This window comes from Amphiprion ocellaris, chromosome 10, assembly GCF_022539595.1.
Source record: "Amphiprion ocellaris isolate individual 3 ecotype Okinawa chromosome 10, ASM2253959v1, whole genome shotgun sequence".
In the NCBI taxonomy this organism is placed as follows: domain Eukaryota; kingdom Metazoa; phylum Chordata; class Actinopteri; family Pomacentridae; genus Amphiprion; species Amphiprion ocellaris.
In genome coordinates this window covers 20208665-20231464 of record NC_072775.1, presented here as the reverse complement: position 1 = coordinate 20231464, position 22800 = coordinate 20208665, and the positions used below count along the sequence as shown (strand labels likewise).

The 22800-nt window shown below is 37.2% G+C and overlaps 2 protein-coding genes across 7 annotated transcripts in view; one reads left to right on the top strand and one right to left on the bottom strand.

Annotated features, from left to right (window-relative positions):
• The first annotated feature begins 766 nt into the window (after window positions 1-766).
• cdk5 (cyclin-dependent kinase 5) lies at window positions 767-7284 on the top strand. The gene is made up of 12 exons (XM_055014881.1): window positions 767-933; window positions 1264-1352; window positions 1446-1513; window positions 1642-1702; window positions 1780-1836; window positions 2027-2122; window positions 2421-2499; window positions 4040-4132; window positions 5172-5243; window positions 5410-5468; window positions 5566-5646; window positions 6478-7284. The coding sequence occupies exons 1-12, from the start codon at window positions 897-899 to the stop codon at window positions 6562-6564; spliced, it is 879 nt and encodes a 292-aa protein (XP_054870856.1). The 5' UTR covers window positions 767-896; the 3' UTR covers window positions 6565-7284.
• A 3363-nt stretch (window positions 7285-10647) lies between these two features.
• The window catches only part of asic1c (acid-sensing (proton-gated) ion channel 1c), a 118603-nt gene continuing 106450 nt past the window's right edge, over window positions 10648-22800 (bottom strand). For 4 of the 6 annotated variants that reach the window (XM_023270360.3, XM_023270359.3, XM_035948242.2 and 1 more), the window contains exons 4-11: window positions 21471-21621; window positions 21308-21364; window positions 20721-20874; window positions 20404-20495; window positions 19966-20045; window positions 19263-19334; window positions 15058-15110; window positions 12242-13931 (exon numbers count right to left, since the gene is read on the bottom strand). In XM_023270360.3, the coding sequence (XP_023126128.1) occupies window positions 13853-13931; window positions 15058-15110; window positions 19263-19334; window positions 19966-20045; window positions 20404-20495; window positions 20721-20874; window positions 21308-21364; window positions 21471-21621 (738 nt within the window). In that variant the 3' untranslated portion in view covers window positions 12242-13852. Of the gene's footprint in view, window positions 13932-15057; window positions 15111-19262; window positions 19335-19965; window positions 20046-20403; window positions 20496-20720; window positions 20875-21307; window positions 21365-21470; window positions 21622-22800 lie in introns of all 6 variants that reach the window. The other 2 variants (XM_035948241.2, XM_023270358.3) reach the window with 2 other exon arrangements.

The window sequence follows — 22800 nt, the reverse complement described above, 5'->3', positions numbered from 1 at the left end:
TTTGTGCTTATGATTTTACAGACTATAAATTGAATGTGTTCACAGCAGGTGAAAACTAGAAAGTTTTTAGCCACAATTCAATCCAACAGACAGTGTCAACATGCAATAAAGTTTTTGAGCATAGTATGACTTTAATGCAGCTTTTTGTTGTGGCTTTATTTGATGCTTCTCTTGTGTGTCAGTACAGTCTGTGTGCAGACATAAAGTCTTGCACACTGGTGAATATTAGCCATCAGTATTTATTAACTGTATTATAGGCTTAGTTGCTGAGTGGAACAAATGAAGAGCTACGATTTATACCACTTTAGAACTGGGTTTACATCATCGAACAGATAAATTAGGCCATGTGGGAAATATACTTAACAAATCAACACGTAGTCTGGCAGCTTCCTAGAATCCATTTGCACTATGGGATTAGATTAGAAATGATCATCATATTAAGAAATGGAAACACATTTGGAAGTCTGCTTTGTTCCGACATTACACAGTCAGCTCTAACACATCCCTAAAGCTGTCATCTGTAACTGGAGAATGTGAGTTCAGTTGAAGAGTCTGAGAAAGTAATGCTTGGAAATGATTCTTGTAAATAAGTTGATCTTGGGTGTTTGTGTATGTGTGTGTATTTTGCTTTCCTTTCACAGCCACATTCCCTCAAAAATATCTGCAAATAACATGACATTCTATTAGAAGAAGATGTTGCTGCATCCTGCGACCATTGTCAGTGTTTCACCAGAGCTGCACTTCATCTTTCAGCCTCTAGAGGACCAACAAGACTATCTTGACTGCAAACCGAACAGCAGAAGCAAGTGCAGACTGACTTAAAGCTAACGTCAATTTGGGGGCTTTGTCAGTCCTTGCTTAGCTAGCTTGTTCAAGGCTGGCTTCACTGGCCAAACATGCAGAAATATGAAAAGCTTGAAAAAATCGGAGAGGGTAAGTTTCATACGTTTTTTAGAAAGTTAATATCAGCTAGCCTAGCATGCTAACCTAGCATTCATGTTGATGTTGGGCTAGCTAACGTTAGCTCGACTGTACACTTTCTGTCTGCGGTAACTAGTCACACTGTTAATCATATACAGATGACTCTGTACAGCTTTTATCTACACTAGTTTAAGTTAATGGCAATATGTATCTGTCCGCCAGTTTGGACGATATTAACGCTAGCAAGTGCGATAGCTAAGCTAATACTAGGACCTCCTACCGCTGCTATCCCATTCATCGGAACGTTAACTGTGATTTAGCCGAACATTATCTGTTTTGTAGGGACTTATGGGACCGTGTTCAAGGCTAAAAACAGAGAAACCCACGAAATTGTGGCTTTGAAAAGGGTCAGGTTGGACGACGATGATGAGGTTTGTTCCATATACACTGACAGCTCCAGTGTTTGCTAGCAACTGGTTAGCAGCAGGTTAGTGCAAAATCAGACTGGCTTTCATCTCTTTCAGGGAGTCCCAAGTTCTGCTCTGAGGGAAATCTGTCTTCTGAAGGAACTAAAGCATAAAAACATAGTCAGGTAAGCCTGCTGCCCAAACTGAATTTAACTTGTGAGATACATATGCACAAATGAGTTAATGACCAACCACTCTGCATTTATTCCTGATGTCAATAAGCATCAACTTACTGCTGTTCTGCTTTCTCCAGACTACACGATGTTTTGCACAGTGACAAGAAGTTAACCTTGGTTTTTGAATACTGTGATCAGGTCAGAGAGTCATCCCAAACCTAAGGTGTGTTAATATGTACCTTCTAAGGCTAATGTGTGTTTCTTAACCACTGCAGGATTTGAAGAAGTATTTTGACAGCTGCAATGGGGATCTAGATCCTGAAACTGTGAAGGTGAGGGATAAACATCCTGAAAAATCCATGATGAGAGTTTAACCACAAACAGCATGCCCGCTTAAAACCATACAGTATATAAATATTTTGGCAGTCTTTGATTGTCATAAGTAGATCAGTTACACCTTTTGAAACTTGGAATTAACTCCTTAGATACTGTTCTGTTTCTATTCTTGTTTCCTTTCCGCAGTCGTTCATGTACCAGCTGTTGAAAGGCCTTGCTTTCTGTCACAGTCGAAACGTTCTTCATAGAGATCTGAAGCCGCAGAATCTCCTCATCAACAGAGTGAGTGTTTAGGTGCATTTGGACTTTGACTTCACAGCTGGTAAACATTCACTACTGTGCGAGCAAATCATTTGACTCTGTCTGTGTTATTTCTATAAAGGAGAAACTAAAGGGAAGGTAAAGTGACTGTTAGGTCTTCACGGTTCACTTTGGGGCATTCCATGCAAGCTAACAAAAAACACTTTTTAGTAGCAAATTGTGTAACATGCTGAATCTGATGAACGGCAGAGCTTTATAGCATATTATTTTGTACTGATATCACCCTAAAAGATTTTGTAATTTGTTTCTCTGTCTGTAGAACGGAGAGTTAAAGCTGGCTGACTTTGGGTTGGCTCGAGCTTTTGGCATTCCTGTGAGGTGTTACTCAGCAGAGGTAGGTTGTGCATTATCACACAGCAGGCATTTTTAACTGACTGCTTCCAGCTAAAAATTGTATGATCAGTGTAAAACTGAAAACTGAAATTGATTGTATGAAAAGACTTTAAATCAAGCTTTTAAGGAAATACGTGTATCCAAGATAAACAGTCCACAATCTGATGCCTAAACATATTTTCTCAGTTATAAAACAAAAAAAAAAGCTTTCTGTTTCAGGACTGGATGACATGACCTAAAAATCCATATCTAAATATAAAGTGGAGTCGAAATGTAGCACAGTATTAATATCTGACAAGCAAACATTGACAAAAATATGTGGTCCCTTACTAAATCCCAAATGTTTTTCAGGCTATTAAAACATCCTTTCTTGTAGTTTCATTGTGCGTGGCTTGTTGACGGACTCTCTTTATATCCTGAAATAAATCTGTTAAATTAATGATGGAATACAGTGGAGCACACAGCAGCAAGCCTGGTTAGTTTTTTGATGTTGCAGATATTATCAGAGAAGTGAAGTTTAGTGGTTCTGGTTGGCTGACTTATGGGCCCAGCAAGCAAAATCTCATGGGAGTCAGGAAGGTCAACACAGGGTGACAGTACTGATCTGAAGTTACTGCCGACTGGTACTGGTTTGAAGTTGGGGCATTTTAAAATGTTACTTCATTTCAGGATGTTGTTTCCTCAAGCAGAACTGAACGACCCTATAGTTATTTCACATTGCATTCAGATAGTATGGGAACTGTTATTTTTCAGCTAATCTATACTAAAGCCAGAAGAGTCGGAGTCCTAAAAATTCACGAGGCTGCTTTTTATGCAAGAAAGGTGCAGGAGTTCTGTACATATTTATACTCTTTAAACTATTTACTGAATATAGAAATTTCCCATAACCCACAAGTGGGTGGTTTGAACCAAAGCACTGTAAGATGTGTTGAGTTTTTTTTTTTCTTAAGTTTGAAGGCATTAAAAAACTCAACAGTGCTGTACAGTGTTTTTTTTTTTTGTTTTTTTTTTTTTTTATATAACAATATGATGTTTTCAGTTTACTTGGCTTACAAAATGCAGTTTTTCTTGGTAAAAATGTCTAATGAAAAGTAACTAGTGGTTCTGTAGCAGGTGGTCGCAATTAACATTTAACACCGAATTGAACTTCTGAACTTCGAAAGCTGAAACACTTCACTTCCAGCTGCTTGCTGCCAGCCCACACACTCTCACTGGGAAATTCAACTTTTCTGCAATCGCATTTCATTTTCCCAGGGCACAGTGCGCTCGAGTTGACATATTTTCAGAAGAAATTGGCAAAAATGTGCAACTACCCGACAAGGCAGCAGCTTGGTAAAATGCTAAGAAGCTGCAGCGGAAACAGATGCGAGATTCACAATTCAGTAGTCGTGACAATACTGCTACATCTAGGTCTTACAAAATGACATCCACTTCAGAAAACCGTCATTATAGAATGTGTGAATGTATGTTTTGACATTAGGTAGGCTGTGTAATTATTGTAATTGCCGTAATTGTTCTGTTTTATTGTGTTATGTATCTAGGTAGTGACATTGTGGTACCGGCCTCCAGATGTGCTGTTTGGTGCTAAACTTTATTCTACCTCTATCGACATGTGGTCTGCAGGCTGCATATTTGCAGGTTTGTTTGTGATTAATAACACATATAAGGCTATAAATTAAACCAGTCTTGTCTTTATAACTGTGTTCTGTGACTAGAGTGGGATACAGTTAGAGTGAATAATGAAAATTCACAATTTATTTGAAGTATAGAGCAATATGAATCACTATAGATGTTAAACGTTGCTAGCAAGGTCTACTACTACACTACTGTTCAAAAGTTTGGGGTCACCCAGACAATTTAATGTTTTCCATGAAAACTCACACTTTTATTCATGTGCTAACATAATTGCACAAGGGTTTTCTAATCACCAATGAGCCTTTCAACACCATTAGCTAAGAAAATGTAGCATTAGAACACAGGAGTGATGGTTGCTGCAAATGTTCCTCTGTACCCCTATGTAGATATTCCATTAAAAATCAGCTGTTTCCAGCTAGAATAGTCATTTACCACATTAACAATGTCTAGACTGTATTTCTAATTCGTTTAATATTATCTTCATTGCTTTTCTTTCAAAAATAAGGACATTTCTAAGTTACCCCAAACGTTTGAACGGTAGTGTATATGTTTAAAAGTCTAAATAACCAGGTACCAAACTAGTTTCAGGTGTTTGAGAATTTTAGAAAACCGCATAGTGATAGTGGTTAGCAGAGTCAACATTCAGAGATGCTGTTTCTATTAAGTCTTTTCACTGAATGGGTCCTAACATTTGCAACAGTTTATCAGTTGATGTTAGATCTTTGGAATCTGTTACAGTTTTTAAAAAGATCTGCTTAAGCTTTTTGTTAAATCAAATGGCAGGGATGAAAATTTCTTCGTAAAAATTCAGTTTGTATAATGCAGCAGGCCCAGCACACTACAGTATGGAAATAACTTGTTGTTTGTGTTAATATCATGTGTTATGTCGCAGTTTTATGTATAGTACTTCTTTTTTTGTTTTTGCTTTCTTTAAGATTAAATTGAATTTGTAAATGTGAAAAAATGTGTCACATGTAGGTGATGCCAAACCATAACCACCAATACTTAGTTGTAATTTACTTTGTTTTCATCCCTATTCTAGAGCTGGCTAATGCGGGAAGGCCTTTATTCCCCGGCAATGATGTGGATGACCAGTTGAAAAGAATCTTCAGATATCTTTTTTTTCCCTTAGTTGTCTACGTGTGTTCCAGTTCATACAGTTTGCTTTGTGTGCCTCCGAATCCATCAAGCTTTGTTCAGGCACAACTACTGATCTATGCAAATCAATTATTTATGAACAGTAAGTTTTTAAAAGGTTTTTCTTTAACCACTTGGTACATTGTTGGGTACACCAACTGAAGAACAGTGGCAGACAATGACAAAACTCCCAGATTACAAGGTAAATTTATTGATGTCAATTTCTTTTTAGTAAAACCCACAGTGGATGGAGTTTTACTGCAGTCTTCAACTGAACTATTCTTCATGTCTTCCTCCAGCCATATCCCATGTATCCAGCCACCACCTCACTGGTGAATGTGGTCCCCAAACTAAGTAGCACGGGACGGGATCTACTTCAGGTACTTTGATTTTGAACTTGTCTAGCTGTTTTTTCTCCTTAAAAAAGTTTGTCTGTTGCGATTTCTGCCTTTCTACTTATGTGTGCACTGATGTAAAACAAAACTGAAAGATTTTTTTCACTCCGCCAAGCAACTCGGCAGAGTTATGTGACGATCGGCGTACATTTGTCTGTTAGCAGCATTACTCAAAAATGGACTGATTTGGATGAAATTTTCAGAGAAGGTCAGAAATGACACAAGGACCGCCTCATTAGATTTTGGCAGTGATGCAGCTTATAGTCTGGATCCATGGATTTGTTAAAGATCTCTGTATCATTGCTAGATAGCGGCACGGCGTCACTGTTACTATGACAAGTGAACACTACATCAGCTGCCTGCTGACGATCACATGATTGTGATCCTACTACAAATCCACCGCCATGGACTTACCGGGACTTATCCATCGGAAATGATACAAGACACAACTGATTAAATTTTGAGGGTGTTTCTGAGTCCCATCAATTCCCACTGCCCGCTACATATTTAGGTCAAGCGTTTCGGTATCCGTACACAACATACACATGCACAACACGCGCTTGTGCTCACCGCAATGTAATTTTTCATTAAAGATTTCATCTGTCTAAAATGAGCAGCCTTGGTGGAGTACTGTGCTCTGAGTGCTTTTCTTGTTTACACCTGTGCTCAAAGACCTGTTTTTAGCATTGTTTGGGCAAATATCACAGAACCAACAGTAGAATGATGCACATCAGTTAATACTAAAATCTAGTTTTGCCTGCAAGAACTATGATGTTGCTGTTCACTTGTTAAAGTGTTTGTTTTGTGTTCACTCAGAACCTGTTGAAATGTAATCCTGTCCAGAGGATCTCTGCAGAAGAGGCCTTGCAGCACCCTTACTTTGCTGATTTCTGCCCACCATAAATGCAAAATTGCCTCTCACTGAACTTCAGCCACCAAAATCAATCATCCTTCACTCTGTTGAGTCATTAGGACCAGTCCCAACAAGGCAAATCCCTCACTGGCTTTCAAACACTCCCCTGCAGTTCATTCTGTTGTGCCTCTGTGTGGAACAAAGCCCTCGTGGCTCTGCAAGGTTTTTGGTTCTTTTCAGCTGAAAGCCTGTTTAATTTGGTACATCCATGCCTCCCAGTTAATTAGCACAAACTCAGGAGGGTGTATTGAATAAATTTTCTACCTGTGGAAATGGTTTTTTTAACAAAAAGCCCCTCTGCTCCAAAAATAATCAAATAAACATGTTCAGGTTTATTTCTGACTTTTAAACAGTTTATCATGAAGGAGACACGCTCTACGAATCTGTGGTAATCTCATTTGGTGGATTAATGTTGAATACCTAAAATACGTAATATACCACTTTCTCAGACAGCCTTTCTAAAATTGTGTTCTTGTTTTGATGTATTTTGCAGAGCAGTTTTACCCACTAGAATCCGTTTTTACAAGTCTTATCATTTGTGGAAACAAAAACGGGAAATATGATGACATATCGATCAATCAACACAAAGCATATAGAAACACTTTTGATGGGAATCACTTTTATGTAGTTATTGAGGAATTGGGGCAAACACGTAATTATGGCACTGTTTCTAAATTCAATATATAAAAATATGTTTGACTTTTCTCTTCCGCCTTTTGTTGTTACCTAATAGCCGTCATAAACACAGTTACTGAGAACTTTGATAAGTTGATATTCACACATACATAGTAGTTATCCACAGATTCCTCATAAATTGATCTGCCAGTTTAGAGTCACAAGTGAGCGCTTCATTTGAAAATTGCAAAGGTTTAAGTAAACTTTCCCCCCTCATTTATGATATTTTTGGAACACAAGTAAATTTCTTTTGAAGGTTTCCTACATATAATTATGTCATTTGGTACTAATCACAGGAAAAAGGGAATTGCCTTTTGCTTTATTTACATACAAAATTTAATTATATTTTATCTTGCACAAATTCACATTATCTGTCTTTAGGTTATGCTAAGTGTTGATCACAGTTTAGTCATGGGAAATGTACCAAACAAATAGTGTTCCTATTTTTCCTGGGATTTGTGTCAAATGACAAACTTATTTCCTGGAAACAGCAAAAAGTCCCGAGGCAATTACAGACCAGATTTTACTACTTAGACTACACACTTCTGCTATTTCGGATGTTTCACATGCCGACTCTCTGTCCCACTACCTATTACAAGATTGTAAAATAGCATGGGAAGATAATTTATCATTTTCTTTTTCTCAGGCTTTTTATTTCCCATTTTGTATTTGTCTTTTGTGCACTTTGTAACTGATAGTTTTATTTTAAATTGTTTAGTTATCAATATTATTGAATATGTTGAACACTGACAGCCAGGATTATAGCCGGTTATCAATAAATGGGCCAATATATATATATATATATATATATATATATATATATATATATATATATATATATATATATATATATATACATATATACATATATACATATATACATATACATATATACATATATATATATACATATATACATATATACATATATATATATATATATATATATATATATATATATAGTGTGTGTTAATGACTAGTGGACCATTAGTGACACATCACTATTTTTTGACATCTTTATCATTATTATACTAATGACTTTTTTGCTTTTCTAAAATGCTTTTGTAATAGTTAGAGAAAAAAATCCAAATAATCCACTGATAATCTGTATTTTCATATGATTGTTTTGCACCATTTGCTGTTTCCATTTTGGTTACTCATTCTATTAACATGGTTAACAGCTGGCAGTGTTATTTTGCTCCGGATTGTTACAGTGCTACTTATCCCATAAAATGCCAACATAATGAGCTGTGTTTGAAGTAGCTGTTTAGATAGTGAAGGATTTATTTTCATTTTGCTTATGTAAGACAAAATGTAATGGATGCATGTATTTATTAATGATGGAATGTCTGCTCTCTGTCTTTTTTTTTTTTTTTTGCATTTTTAAAAACTGTAGCACAACTTCATTTGGTACAGAAACTCTCTTTTTGAATGATTTAAGTAAACTCAGATCTAAGGTATTTAGTGGCCTCTTTTTAGGATTTAAAATGTTTGAAGGTTGTGTGTGGATTAAGTTATATTGAAAAAAACACAAAAGCATTTGCTCTTAGAAGTTCATTGTCCTGTTGCGATGACAGGACTTTCTATAGCTTAAGTTTTCATTTGAGCGACGAGTGGATTTTGCACTTTGGCTGGTATCTTTGCTTTTGCCAGTAGAAATTGGGACAACTGTTGTGATTGTGTATATTTCCAATAATAAGACTCAGTATTCAGTAAAGTCAACATAAATACATGTTTTCTTTAAAAATAATTTGTAGCTTGCTTATTCAGTCATCTGGATCTTTATAGTATATTAGAAACGGATCTTTGCATTGTTTATTTTATACTCTGTAATTAACAAACCAGCCCACAGCAGGAGCCACGTTAGATGAGGAGACATGGACATAGTTTAAATTTCAACATCTGCAATTCCATTACAATCAGTGGCAAAACATAACTAAACACATGCACTACATAACTGAACAGTTATGTAGTGGGTACTTTTACAAGCATTATAAATGTTTTACGCTACATTGAAGTTCAACTCGACTGCATTTTCAAGGCAAATAACTATGGATGTTGTAATGGATGAAACCCCACCCTAAACATTTAGAATAAAATGTTACACAATAGTAATACAATAATGCAATATACACTAACAGAACATTTGGGATTCTGCATCATTAATGACACTTGTTTGCTGATTGTGTACCTCTAAAAAGATTTAAATACAGGAATTACTTGCAATGATCTACATGTGATGGTGTGGTTTCTTTAAGATGAACTGCACATACACTACTGTTCAAAAGCTTGGGGTCACTTAAAAATGCCTTTACTTTTGAAAAAAAAAAGCTTATTTTTCAATGAAGACAGCATTAATCAGAAATACAGTCTAGACATTGTTTATGTGGTAAATGACTATTCTAGCTGGAAACGGCTGATTTTTAATGGAATATCTACATAGATGTACAGAGGAACATTTCCAGCAACCATCACTCCTGTGTTCTAATGTTACACTGTGTTAGCTAATGGTGTTGAAAGGCTAATTGATGATTAGAAAACCATTGTACAATTATGTTAGCACATGAATAAGAGTTTTCATGGAAAACATGAAATTGTCTGGGTGACCCCAAACTTTTGAACAGTAGTGTATGAATATTAGAAGTTGGTAACACTCAGCACTACTGACCAAAATGCATTGTGCAACACTGAAGTGTGAACACTGAATACACATAAACATTATTTTTATTTGTCTAGCTACCTTTTAACTAATTCACAACTTTTTGGTTGTGGTGTCTTAAAGATATGATATGGTGATATAAAGATATGCAGAATTTAAATGATTTGAGTTCATAGATTGTTTACATCCATGTTTGCAGTCTGCTTCACTTCCTCTTACTATTGATCAGTCCAACAGAAAATCTGACAGAATAATAGAAATCTGGAGCAGCAATGAGTAATACACTACTCCTGTGTTTTTGTGTGTTTGAGAAATCAAAATGTTGAATAACATAAAGTGGCTTGCAGTGCATGACTTCTCTAGTACAACTGAAAAATGGAACTATTATTGTCTCAACTGAATAGAAATGTTACTCCCCCATTCAAACAACATAGAAACATTGCTCAATATAACTACTGTCAAAAACTCAACAGGATTCCTTTAAGGGAAGAATAAGTAACCCTTTTGAACTGCTTCTGAATGGTGAGACTTATTTAGTCAGCTATTGTTACTCAGATCAAGAATGAACTTTTAATCTCTAGCTGTGATCAGTGACTCCAGTAACCGTGCTTGACTTTTAATCCAACATCACTGTAAAGTTTGCCAGGTTTGATTAAACTGTTTGCTGCCTTTAAATGGATGAAGTTTGGTCTGTGAGTAAACATCTTGTTTGATTCAACACTGACTACGTTACACATAGTTAAGTGTGTATTAACTATTTAATGTACAGTTCAGAGTTAAAATCACATATCTACAATAAATTGCACATAGAGCATGTAGAGCCAGATGAAGCAACTCCAGTTCTCCAGATGTGTGAGTGTGTGTGTGTGTGTATGTGTGTGTGTGTGTGTGTGTGTGCAGGAAAATCTTGATGTAAGAACCTGTAAGAACTAGTCTTAAAGGCACATTGCAGTTTCACTTCAAGCCTCGCTGTGTTTCATCAATTCTCAGAAACTGTTAAGACGATGTTGCAGTTTTAGCATTAGCTTATCATTCTTTCGTTGTGCAGTGCATGATCCCAAGCCTGGTTAGAGGAGGATTTTTGTTGTAAAGATCCAGGACATTGTACCACTGGATGTGGAGAACAACTTTTTGATTCATCTGACTCCATAAATACACTTTGGACAATACAAAGTGAATAGCAGAGCTAATATTACATTAATAGACCAGAGATAATAGGGATACACAATGGTCATGCAAGGAAGAAAATGGGTGCTGTAAACGATTAGAATAAAATAGTTCAAATCCAAGTGTTGGTTGACAGAAATATATAGAATAGTTTTTTAAAACCTGGCCATAACTATGCGGTAAATATCAATTAAGGACTACTTAATTAGCATAAATAGTTCAGTAGCCTAATAGTTTCTGCCAGCTCAGATACACTCTGCTGTTCTTTGACTGGTAGTAAGGCAGGGGGTGGGGAGAGAGAGGTAAAGACCCGGGACACTTTCACAAAGCCGACATATCTCCACAGTTTGCGGTCAAGTTGGGTCGTTTTTCTGCTTTTCAACCCAACAACATGACACTCAAAATCATCAGGGCAATGCAGCATCATCAGAGTAGCATCATTGTGTATCATGAATTGGCATTTGTGTCTCTTATTTAGCTGATAACAGTTATTATACAATTATATCATACACCATAGCTGCAGTTGGCAGCTGTTATTTATCTACATCCATTCCAGCTGTTGGATAGGTCGTTAATTGAAAATGGGAATCCCAAATCAAATATATATATTTTTTGTGTCAATTTGATTACAGTGGTATTTGATTCAGTGCATTTATTGCTCTCGACACAATGCCACTGATTTACCTTTGTCTTTCCTGAAAGGTAAAATTTCCATTTGGATAAAGTCTCTCCACGAGGTGGTCTCTGGCTCCGCTTGGATTACACTCTCAATTCCTGATAATGCTGGAGCTGTGAGCACACTAATGCGTAACAGTGTGTGTAGTTAAAACTAGAGCCACAAAAGGTAGTCACAACCATAGACGTCCGGTCATTGGCTTTCGAGTGATGGCTGATCTCCAAGGGTTTGTGCTTCACATCAACAGTCATCTAATACACAGACAACAGAGTAATAAAGCTACAGTGTTATGAACACCACTTACTTGACTGGCGTTATACTTGTAAGTTTCACATAAAAAGAAATAAAATGAATAAAAGTCCTCTGAATTTCCAGTAAAGTATTTATAGTCCATAACTGTAGTGTCAAGGATTTAAGTAACACAGAGTGAACGTTAACAAGAGAGGAAGTAGACTGACACGAAGATTAGAAGAAAAGTTGTGTACGTGGGTTAGATGGGTAAATATAGAGTTTATTATACTTGATCATTTATACATCACAAACTGTTATTTGTGACTTATTACATATTCTGTAATAATAATGATATAATAATAATAATAATAATAGGATACAGTGGTAAAATTGTACAATGCATTTCTAATAGAAATCAACCGAACTGAATGGGGCTGAGGTGGTTTGGATGTTTTGAGGCAAATTCTCTTGTACCTAATAAGATCTATTCAGTTGTCAGTCATGTTGTCATCACCAGAAACTCAAAGACACTTACGGTCCACCCAGATAGAAAGTGCAAATTCCTTCTGGTGTAAGAACAGATGAAGAAACACCCTTTATTTTTAAATCTATGTACTGTATATCTATATTCATATATATGTCTGACAAATGTTTCACATGAGCAGTGTAGAATTTCTTCATGGCATTTGATTGTGGGTATTTACAAATTTCTGTCAAGTTTAGGAATGTCACCAGCAAGCCTTTGAAACTCTTATGTTCAATAGAGAATAGATTACTATCACATGGGATTGTGCTGATGAATACCTTTAAGACACTGTGATGAAAAATTATTGAGAAAGGCAAAGGAAATTTGAAATATTCCTGTTGAAATGAATTTCATGGAAATAAGGGCCAACTTTTACAGCTGGCTGAATACTAGCAGGTTTTTTTGTGGCCGTCAGCACAGCAACACTATCTAAAAATGGGTAATGAAAATTGAACGTCAGCTATATAAACATACAATCAGCTGCCTTTTTGGCCTCTCAACTCTCTTCTCTGACTCTTACTGCACATAAAAAAAATACCTAAAGTCACAAAAATGTCAACTCCAGCAGTCTCAGTCATCCCACGATCCATGGGAAACTACATCTAATACTTGCATATGTACAAATAATCAAGTTCCTCCTCTGTTTTTGTAAAATTGAAGCACAGTCATCTAATTCATGAGACAGTTTAAAGCCTCATAGTAGCAAAAGGCAACATGAAACACTAGTCTAGTGTTTAGATTCAGGTCTGAGTAGCTCTTTTAACCAACAATCAGCTCAATAAAGTAGAGCCGATTTCTAAAAAGGCTCTTCTGTTAAAACTAGTGACATGTATAATATAAGGTCACTCAATACAGCATTGGTTAGATGCCAGACACTGATAATAAACGCTGCTACACATACCAATCCACTTTTTTTTGTTTTTTTTTTTTGCAATTGATTGATGTACAGCAAAACTAACACAGCAGTATTACGTATAACTCATCTCAACACAAGTCAGAATCCCTTTTTTGGACACATTTAGCTTCACTGATTGTATACTCTAAAGTGACTGGATAACATAAAACAAGTCAACAAAATGAAACATGAATAAATTAACATTGATGCCTCGACATGGCAGTTAAACCTGAGTTCTGTTTTGGAAGTGATCTCTTTTTTTGTCTGATGATAGTATTCTATTTCTATTCAGGCAATGATAAACTGTACTATGCATTTTTGAGTATACACTCAACCCTTTTTCTGTTAAATACATAAATTATTTCACAGTTTACTGTCAAGTTCCCAGATGTGCCACCCCACTCCAACCCCTACTTTATGTTGTCAACAAGCAAACTCCTCGAAGTTGCCTAAAGTCGGGTGACGAGGTAACATGTTCGGCGTGAATCCGAGACTGTCCGAGTGACTCCGGAGGGTGTCACAGGTGCTCTGCAAAAGAGAAGGGAGGGAAGGAGGGGAGACGAGTTCAACCGGGTTAAGGGAGGAGCGATGTGGGGAGTGATGATGATGACGGAGGGGAAAAAAAAGAGCCACAGGTAAAATGAGAGAGATCATGTGGGGGGAAAAGATCATGTGTTGAGGAGAAATTGAGCAAAAACAGAAAAAAATGAGGGAGATGACCGTTATTGCCTCAGAAACGAGGATGTTTTTTTTTAATTGAGGACGATGAATGACAGAAACATATGTAGACAATGATGAGGTAATGAACACAACAGATTTGGGGTTCCCGAGATCAGCCACATTGCATATGTTTCACAGGTAGTGAGTAGAGAAATCAGGGGGCGGTGGGGTAAGATGAATGAAAGGAGGGAGAAGAGAAAGAAAACAGCATATTTTTAGTCCTGTTTTTACACTAGCATGTGAAGTTGTTGTAGCTATGGAAGTTGAAACATCCACATGTCTGCATTTCCCTCTATGTGCAAAGGTGTTTATTGAGGAGATAACTGCTGATATGTGGATAACACTGGAGGTCCCAGTGGCAAAAATGGCTATTCCAGCAGACAAAGAACGTTTATATTTTGTGCAAACTCACTGCATGCAGACCTGCGATAACATCACAAAGTAATGCATCTAGTGATGTTATCTGGCACGAGCCTCAAATGCATTGCCTCTAAATGGACCTCTGTGCTGCAGGGAAACAAATACATCTCATGTGGTTCAGCTTTTCATACAGTTCGATAAATATGTAATCTGTTTTCACGGGAGTTCTGCGCTTTACCCTATGGGGGAAAAAAAGCATCATTATTCAGTGAAAGGAGCAAGTTTTGCATAGTGCAGAGAGTAAAATCTTTAAGCATTTGGAGAATCCAACCAACTCATGTCCTCTGCTAAGCCAATAAATACAGACACACACCTCAAACTAACCTGTCCTGACATGGCGGTAGATATTAAAATGCTCACTGGAGTTGGATAATCATCCCTCATCCCTCTTTTGCTGACTGCCAACCAAATCATTTGTAACAACTGAGGAAATGATGTATGAGATGGTCGCAGGTATGTATGAAAGAGAGGGACAGCATGGGAGGGAGCATCTATTATCAATGGGGTGTGCTACCTGGGGGCATGATTAGGCGTGACACCAGGGCTGGTTGGGTTCTCTGGAAACTCCTGGAATAGACATGATGAAAAGAAAGATGGGTGAGGGTGACTGAAATGAAAATAAAACACAATGTAAATGCTATCAGTTCAACTTCTGAGGGAACACTGAGAAAGAATGATTTCTCTTCAGTGATATTGTTAAAGTACTTAAGGAAATTCGACATTAAAAACGATATTGGAGGGTTTTTCTTAATAAGAGTCAGTGTTAAAGATCACTGAAGAATAAAGTCTAATAAATCATTAAATTACTTCATTGTTAGGTTGTTTGAGTTGAGATATGACCATGGACTAGTTGAAAAACGGTTTTTGGACATGAGAGAAACGAAGTAGAGAAGATGGGTTATTGTAAGGAGGTGAACATATGACATGAATGGAGTAGAATACAATAAATATCACACTATGTAAAAGCATGACATGCTGTAAATAACAGGTCGCTAAATAAATGCTTCTTCTTCCACTGTTTTCTCCTGACCCTGCTAGAACCAGACTGTGATAACACCCTTCATGTTGGCTTAAGTTTATATTGTATAGATCTCCACTTCTGCACAAGAGAATAAATAAATCATTTCAATCTTTTTTTCTACAGCAGCTACCAAACCCATTTCTGAACCCGATGCAACGGAGCATGCAAGAACCACACCGTCATGCAGCCACGAACCCATAACTATTCACATGTATAAAGAAAATTTTAGGACAACTTCTTTGGCATGCTGTCCGGCACATAACAGAGCTTGCATTACCAATATTCTTCTAAGAAAGCCGGATGCAAACTGGTTGATAAAATAAACTCAGGGACAAAAGAAAATGTCTGCACTTTGCAAAATCTGCCTAAATGCTTTTTATTACTATTGTAACAGTATCAGAAAAGAGGACACGTTACATTTTGTTTATGATTCCACCCCTACAGTGACCTGCAGAGATGAATCAGTGTTTTTTTTCTTCGAATTTAGCTGAAGTCATGCTTACATGTTAAAAAGCAAAGAATTGACAAAGAACTGGACTAACATTTAAATTTAGATGTTGAGTTCCATTTTCATTGAATGGATAGTCTGTGAAATGTGATTGTTGTTAGTTTGACAGCTAGACAATCCTATTAAAAAATGGATTCTAATTCAACTGTAGCGAGAGGGACAAGAAATGTGGCAGAGAAAAAGTAGAGGAGTGACTTTCAGTAAATGGTCCCCAGCGAGGATTTGAACTGTACATCTGTTGCTTGGGACATACAGTCATTACAAAAAGTATTCAAGCCCCTTGCAAGTAAAGTTTTCCCCTTTTATATCTTTTTTTAAAAAAGAAAAACAAAAAACAACATTAAATCATAGTCATTTTAGTTTTGAAAAAAATCTTACTATTAAAATAAAAACAGATTTCTTCAAAGTAATGTCGACATTGAAATATAAAATGTAAAAAAAAAAAAAAAAAAAAAAGAAAGCCTGCTTAAGTATTCACCCCCTTTAGGGTAACTGACCTAATTCAACACAGATGCAGCCATTTGGGGAGAAGTCAAACAATTAGTGAAAGAGAGATCATTTGAGTAAAGTGAATGAGACTGATGTAATTTTAGTATAAAGACACCTCTGTCTGAAAGCTACCCCTGGCTATAACTATATAATGAAGACAAAATAACACTCCAAGCAACTCAGTGAAAAGGTTAACAAAAAGCACAAGTAGGGATGAATACAAGAAATTCTCCAAGTCGCTGAATATCTCTTGGAGTAAAGTTAAACCCACATTAAGAAAAGGAAGGAATATGGGATATGTGATAATCTGCCTAGAACAGGCCGTCTTCATAAACTGAGTGACAGTACAAAAAAAGACTAGAAAGGGTGGCCACCAAGACACCTATGACTCCGCTGAAGGAGTCAAAGCTTGCATATAGCAATAGTTTCCTTGTCACCACTCAAAGCTTTCTTGGAGAGGTGCAAAGAGGAAACCACTGTTGAAAAAAGGTCATATTAAATGTTGATTAGAGTTCGCCAGAAGGCATGTGAGAGACTCTGGATGAAGGGTCTTGGGTCTGAGGAGTCCAAGATGTAACTTTCTGACAATAAGACTAGACGCTATGTTTGGTGGGAACCAAACACTACATGTCATTACAACCACTGTAAAGCATGGTGGTGGCAGCATCATGATGTGGGCATGGTTTCTCAGCAGCAGGCCGCGGAAGACTTGGAAAGGTAGAGGGTGAAGTGAATGCAACTCGGCAGAGTTATGTGACGATCGGCGTACATTTGTCTGTTAGCAGCATTACTCAAAAACAGACTGATTTGGGTGAAATTTTCAGGGAAGGTCAGAAATGACACAAGAACCACCTCATTAGATTTTGACAGTGATCCGGCTTATAGTCTGGATCCATGGATTTGTTAAAGATTTCTGTATCATTGCAACACGGAACGGCGTCACTGTAACTATGACAACAAGTGAACACTATGTCAGCTGCCTGCTGACGATCAGATGATTGCGATCTTACTACAAATTCACTGCTGCGGACTTATCGGAATGTATCCGTCGGAAATGATACAAAGGACAATCGATTCAATTGTAGGGTTGTTTCCGAGTCCCATCGATTCCCGCTGCCCGCTACATATTTAGGTCATGCGGTCCGGTATCCATACATAGTGTACACATGCATAACACACGTCTGTGCTCAGCGCAAGGTCATTTTGTTTGTGGGTACATCTATATTAAATGGCCACCTTATATGTTGCCGTGATTTCTGCTGCAAATTTTTTCAAGATTTCAGCCGTCAGAAATGATACGTCTGGGCAGCCTTGGCGGAGGACTGTGCTCTCTGAGTGCTGTACTTTTTTTACATGCGTTCACTTGACACATACTACTCCTATGGACTCAAGCAACTTCCGTGTGATTCTCTTTAGGAGTTATTTATTTGTTGTCAGAGAAGAAATGTGCTGGTGACACTTCAGCCAGGCAAGAGCTGAGGGTGAAAAACCAGAACACTTAGGGATGGCATTAAGAACAATGTGATCAATCACATAAATTCAAAATTTGACTGAAAATAACAGTATTTTTAAGAGCATTTTGACGACAGTAATGTTTCTACAACCGTAACCAGTAAAGGCAGCATTTCCATCTTTTAGTAAATGTTTTATTCAGCAGTAAGAGCTCAACAGTTGTTGATAGCTAATATTAAGAAGATGCATTTCTGATATAAATCATTTCTTAACTGCCCTGTATAAAGCTTAAATAACAGTCCGGGGGAGTGGAGTCACCTCTGGACGCAGTGTGTTAAACCACTGGCCTCGACAAAATGCTGTGATTTAGGGCAGTAGAAGTGCTTTCCATTACTCTAGTTTTCATTAGAAAGATAAATTGCTTGTATTGCTTTGATGATTAAAAAAATAAGTTAATCATGAAAAGTTAATAAAATCTCCAGACCCCTTAATCTTGTTCTACTTTCAGTCTTCTACTCTCACATGAGTCCACTGTGAATTTCCTCTAACCATGCTGCCAGGCAGTAAGTAAAGCAGTAAGTAAAACATCAGCTCTTCCTGCTCTAAGTGAACAGTGATTACATTAAAGAGGGTGACACAGAGAAGCTATTGTATTTTGTGTAAATACTGAAAAAGTGGGTTGGTGTGTGGGATTAACTGAGACAAGGGCCATAACCTCTGATAATAAGAGCAGTTTATGACACATGAATAAAAGTTCAATGAAAGCGGGTCAGACACTCTACTTCTAATTGTCCATGCGCTGATTTTTGTGTTTAAGCAAAGTAAATTGCAAAACAAGTTTTAAAAAAAAAAAAGCTTAGAAAAAGAGGTTACAGTCAGCCTGTTCTTTGTCAATACTCATCTGCATTCCATTTGTGCAGCTTTTGTAGATTTTTGTCATCTTTATAATTAAGTTATGCTCCGAGTGTAACAATATACTGATTATGCATTAACACGGTGCAATAAAATTATGTGTATGTATAATTAATCATTATGTTTTTCCAGAAAAAAAAAAGTTTCTGCATAGGAAATTAAAATTAATGGTTATGTAATGTGGCATGCTTCTGCTTCCTCTCTGGTGCTGTTCATTAAAAGCATTTCAAGTGTGAGCAGACATTTTGTTGTTGTTGTCGCTGTTGTTCCTGAGCTCATCTAACACTTCACATACATTTCATTCAGTCAAATGCATTCAGAGAGACAAAAAAATTACCAGATTGTCGCTCTGACAACGCTGTGGTCGTTTCTTGCGTATGAAGTAACCCAAAACCTTATCCTTAAACACCTAAATGCAAAAAACATCAGTTAAAATCATTCACAGGTGGAGCATTTTACGGTCATCAACATTTTGGGAAATGCAATTATTCGCTTTTTTGCTGAGTTGAGAGGATCGATAATATGCTTATTTATTTCAATGAAATCTACCTGCCAGACCCTCTAAAACTCACTAAATAAATTGTTAGATGTAGTTTCTTTAGTCTGAAAAAAAAAAACAAAAGCAATGATTTGGGGTTTCACGGGGGGTAGCCCAACAGAATATTTTCAAGTGAAGCACAATGACCTCCTGATTCAGTTTTGTGTTGCAACCTCACGGTAACAACAAGACTCCAGGCAGTAGATGACTCTGTTACTTTCAGACAGAGCCAGACTCGTTATTTCCACTTGTCCCCCTGAGTGCTATCAGTCTTCATATCTGACCTTCAGCAAGAAAGCCAGAAAGACATTTCCCAAAATCTGAGTTCTTTTATAATTAACATAAACAGTTCCAATACTGTATATAGAAAAGATGTCTGTGATTAATTATTGCAACATGGTTTAAAAACAAAAGTCACTTGCCTTTATATACACTATGAAAAGAACAAATGAATTTAGTGTGAATAAATGATATTTTATCAATCAAAAGACAATGATTTTACCTCATATAGGTAGTCAAATATTTCCAGTATTGTTAGAACACTGGCTCCAATGAACAGTCCCATCTGACCTCCAATGTCACCTAGAGAAAGAGAGATTAACAGATATGGGCAGGTACAGTAATTGAACAATGGTGCGTGAAACCATTCCCCACGCTGTCACATCTAATTCTGTATCTCTCTCAGTAATCTGAGCAGAATTGTCAAAAGTGTCCATCCAGCTCCAACTTCTCATCAGTCCCAACCCGGCTGCCCTTGCAAGAGCATCAGATTATGAAAATGTGCTCAGCCTGTTTCACAAGTTCAAAGAGGGAACCTCAAAGCACCGAGCGTGAACACATGATGTGAAATGTGTGGCGGGGGGCCCGCTGAGAGTGCTGATACCGAGGTCAACCACTCTTTTTTTCTGTCACAATGAACATGAAACTGCAAGAACCTTACCGAGAAGCCCTGCAATTTCATAGGCCTTCTTCTGCTCTATCTTCTCATAATTAAGAGCTTCAAAGAAGATGTCCAAGACCAATATATTTTCTCTGGAAGGGGGACAGACAAGAGCCAGCATGATTTCACTTCCGGTGATATGACATTACAGCATATGATATTTCACATTTCCTGTGTAACTCTCTTTCATTATTGTTACATTGAAGGTGAACGATGGAGACTCAGGTCATGCTATGCCACAGTACATCCATCCATCATCAGAAGAAAAGAAAAGAGGCCATTATCTACATTACTGACTATTACTAAATAATACTTACCCAATATATTGCTCAGATTTGTTGAATTTCTTAGCCAGATATTTAGCAGATGCCTTACTGGGGATCTTAACCATGGACAGCTCCTTGCCATAGCGAGTCATGTTGCAGGGGGTCTGACAGACACAGTAATCGTTGTCTTTCTCTACCAAAAAGTCTGTGGATGATCAAAGTCATTTAAAAATATTGTGATCACTATGAAGAAACCAAACAAACCTGCATACAGATGCTCTCAGTTTCTGCTAAAAATATCCCAGAGCTACATTCGCTGCCATCGTTCACTTTCCATGAAAGCAAATAATGACTGAAGCCATAACACAGAGGAGGAAAGAGGAGGGAAAAAAAACTCAGCGGGATTTATTTGATATCTGTGAAGCGTAGACACATCACAAATCTTTGTAATGGAATTTTAAAACAATAATTTTACTTTATTATTTTTGCTTCAGCGTTATGTGAGATTAAAGCAATTTCAAGTTAAAGCTGCATAAGTATCATCGTAAGGCTGGAATAGGCTCATGGCGCTGCTGCGGAACACTTGCAAAAATATCACACGAATAATTTATGTGCAATAAAGTGTGAGGAGGGCTCACCTAAAGCCGGGTCAGCACAGTCTTTGTACTGCTCAGGTGTGCAAACTGTGGAGGTCCCTGTTTGAAATAACATATAAGTGAAAATCAATAGTTACATAAATACTACATGATGGCAAAAGAACGTGGAAGGTTTTTCAAAGGTCAAGGTGGTCTGATTTCATACCCGGCATGTGAACCATCCTGCAGTTGCAGTTCTCCAGCAGGTACCGGGTTTCACAGTCAATGCGGCATGCAGTGATGCTGTATGTGGAGAAGTATTCAGAGTCTATGGGAGTAGATTTGCAGTCTCCCCAAGGCGGTGGGAGGTACTGAAGCTGAAAGAGCAAAACAGCACATGTTTTCCCTCAGTATAGCAGCGCGCAGGATTACAGCGTGTAACATAATGCAAGCCCAGCGCAACAAAAGGGGACGACAAGCTGACAGGATCCAACACAAATGTTCCAAAAATAAATAAAAAACAACAACAACAAAAAAAAATAAAAAATACAGAAGCTTTTGAATGCAAATGTGCACTGAGACAGTATTGGTGCAAAACGTCCAGTCAGAACAACACTATTGCTTATGTATAGAAGCAAGCAGACACCATGCAGAAAGCTACTGATGCAGGTCTAGTCCCCGGTAGAAAGCAGAGTACCATGGGAATAGAGACAGGCTTAATAGAAATCTGTAAAATGTGTAGTTTCAGACAGGACACCACAATAAATAGACAAATTTTACAACCCTGAGAACAAAAAAATAAACAGTTTACACTTTTCAAATGAACAATTACATGAATTCAACAGACATTATACAGAGAATAACATCAAATTTTAGAATAAGCAGTTGGATATTTAACAATATGGACTAACAGATCCACTCTCTAGAAACTTAATAAAGTGCTTGTATTGTTGGTTAACTAGTAAGATTTTCTAATGCAGATTATTACAAAACTAACCTGCTTACCCTTTTGAATTTAACAGTGAAATGAGGATGGAGTGTAGAGTCAGTTCATCATCTCATTAGAGGAAGAAGTCTCATTAAAAGGTGAAGAGCAGGTCATTACATTTATGGGCAACTCAAGGATAACTTAATGAATCCATTACTGAAGAATATTTAAAGAGTGAATTTTAAAGATTTGGTTCACACTAAACATAAAACATCAATGTTCATCTTGCAGAAATGTTTCCCTTGTGTGCCATCTGTTAGGAGCTCTCTTTAACACATTAAAGGAACTCCTTTTTGGTGAACTGAACAAACTGACCTGAGACCATTTCAGCTCCCTTTAAGTGTCTTGTTTACACCGGTTTATGATAATGAATGACTAATACTTATTTTCACTACGAAAGTAAACCAATTATTTACGAAGGCCAGCGATGTTTGCAGGAGTATTAGAGCACATAGGTACTAATTGCAGTGGGAGCTGGCCAACAATCGATTCCAAAGGCTTCTTCCTGGCAAACTTCACAGAGGAATTGTGCTGCTCCTGTCTCGTTAAGGTTCACTGTATAATTCCC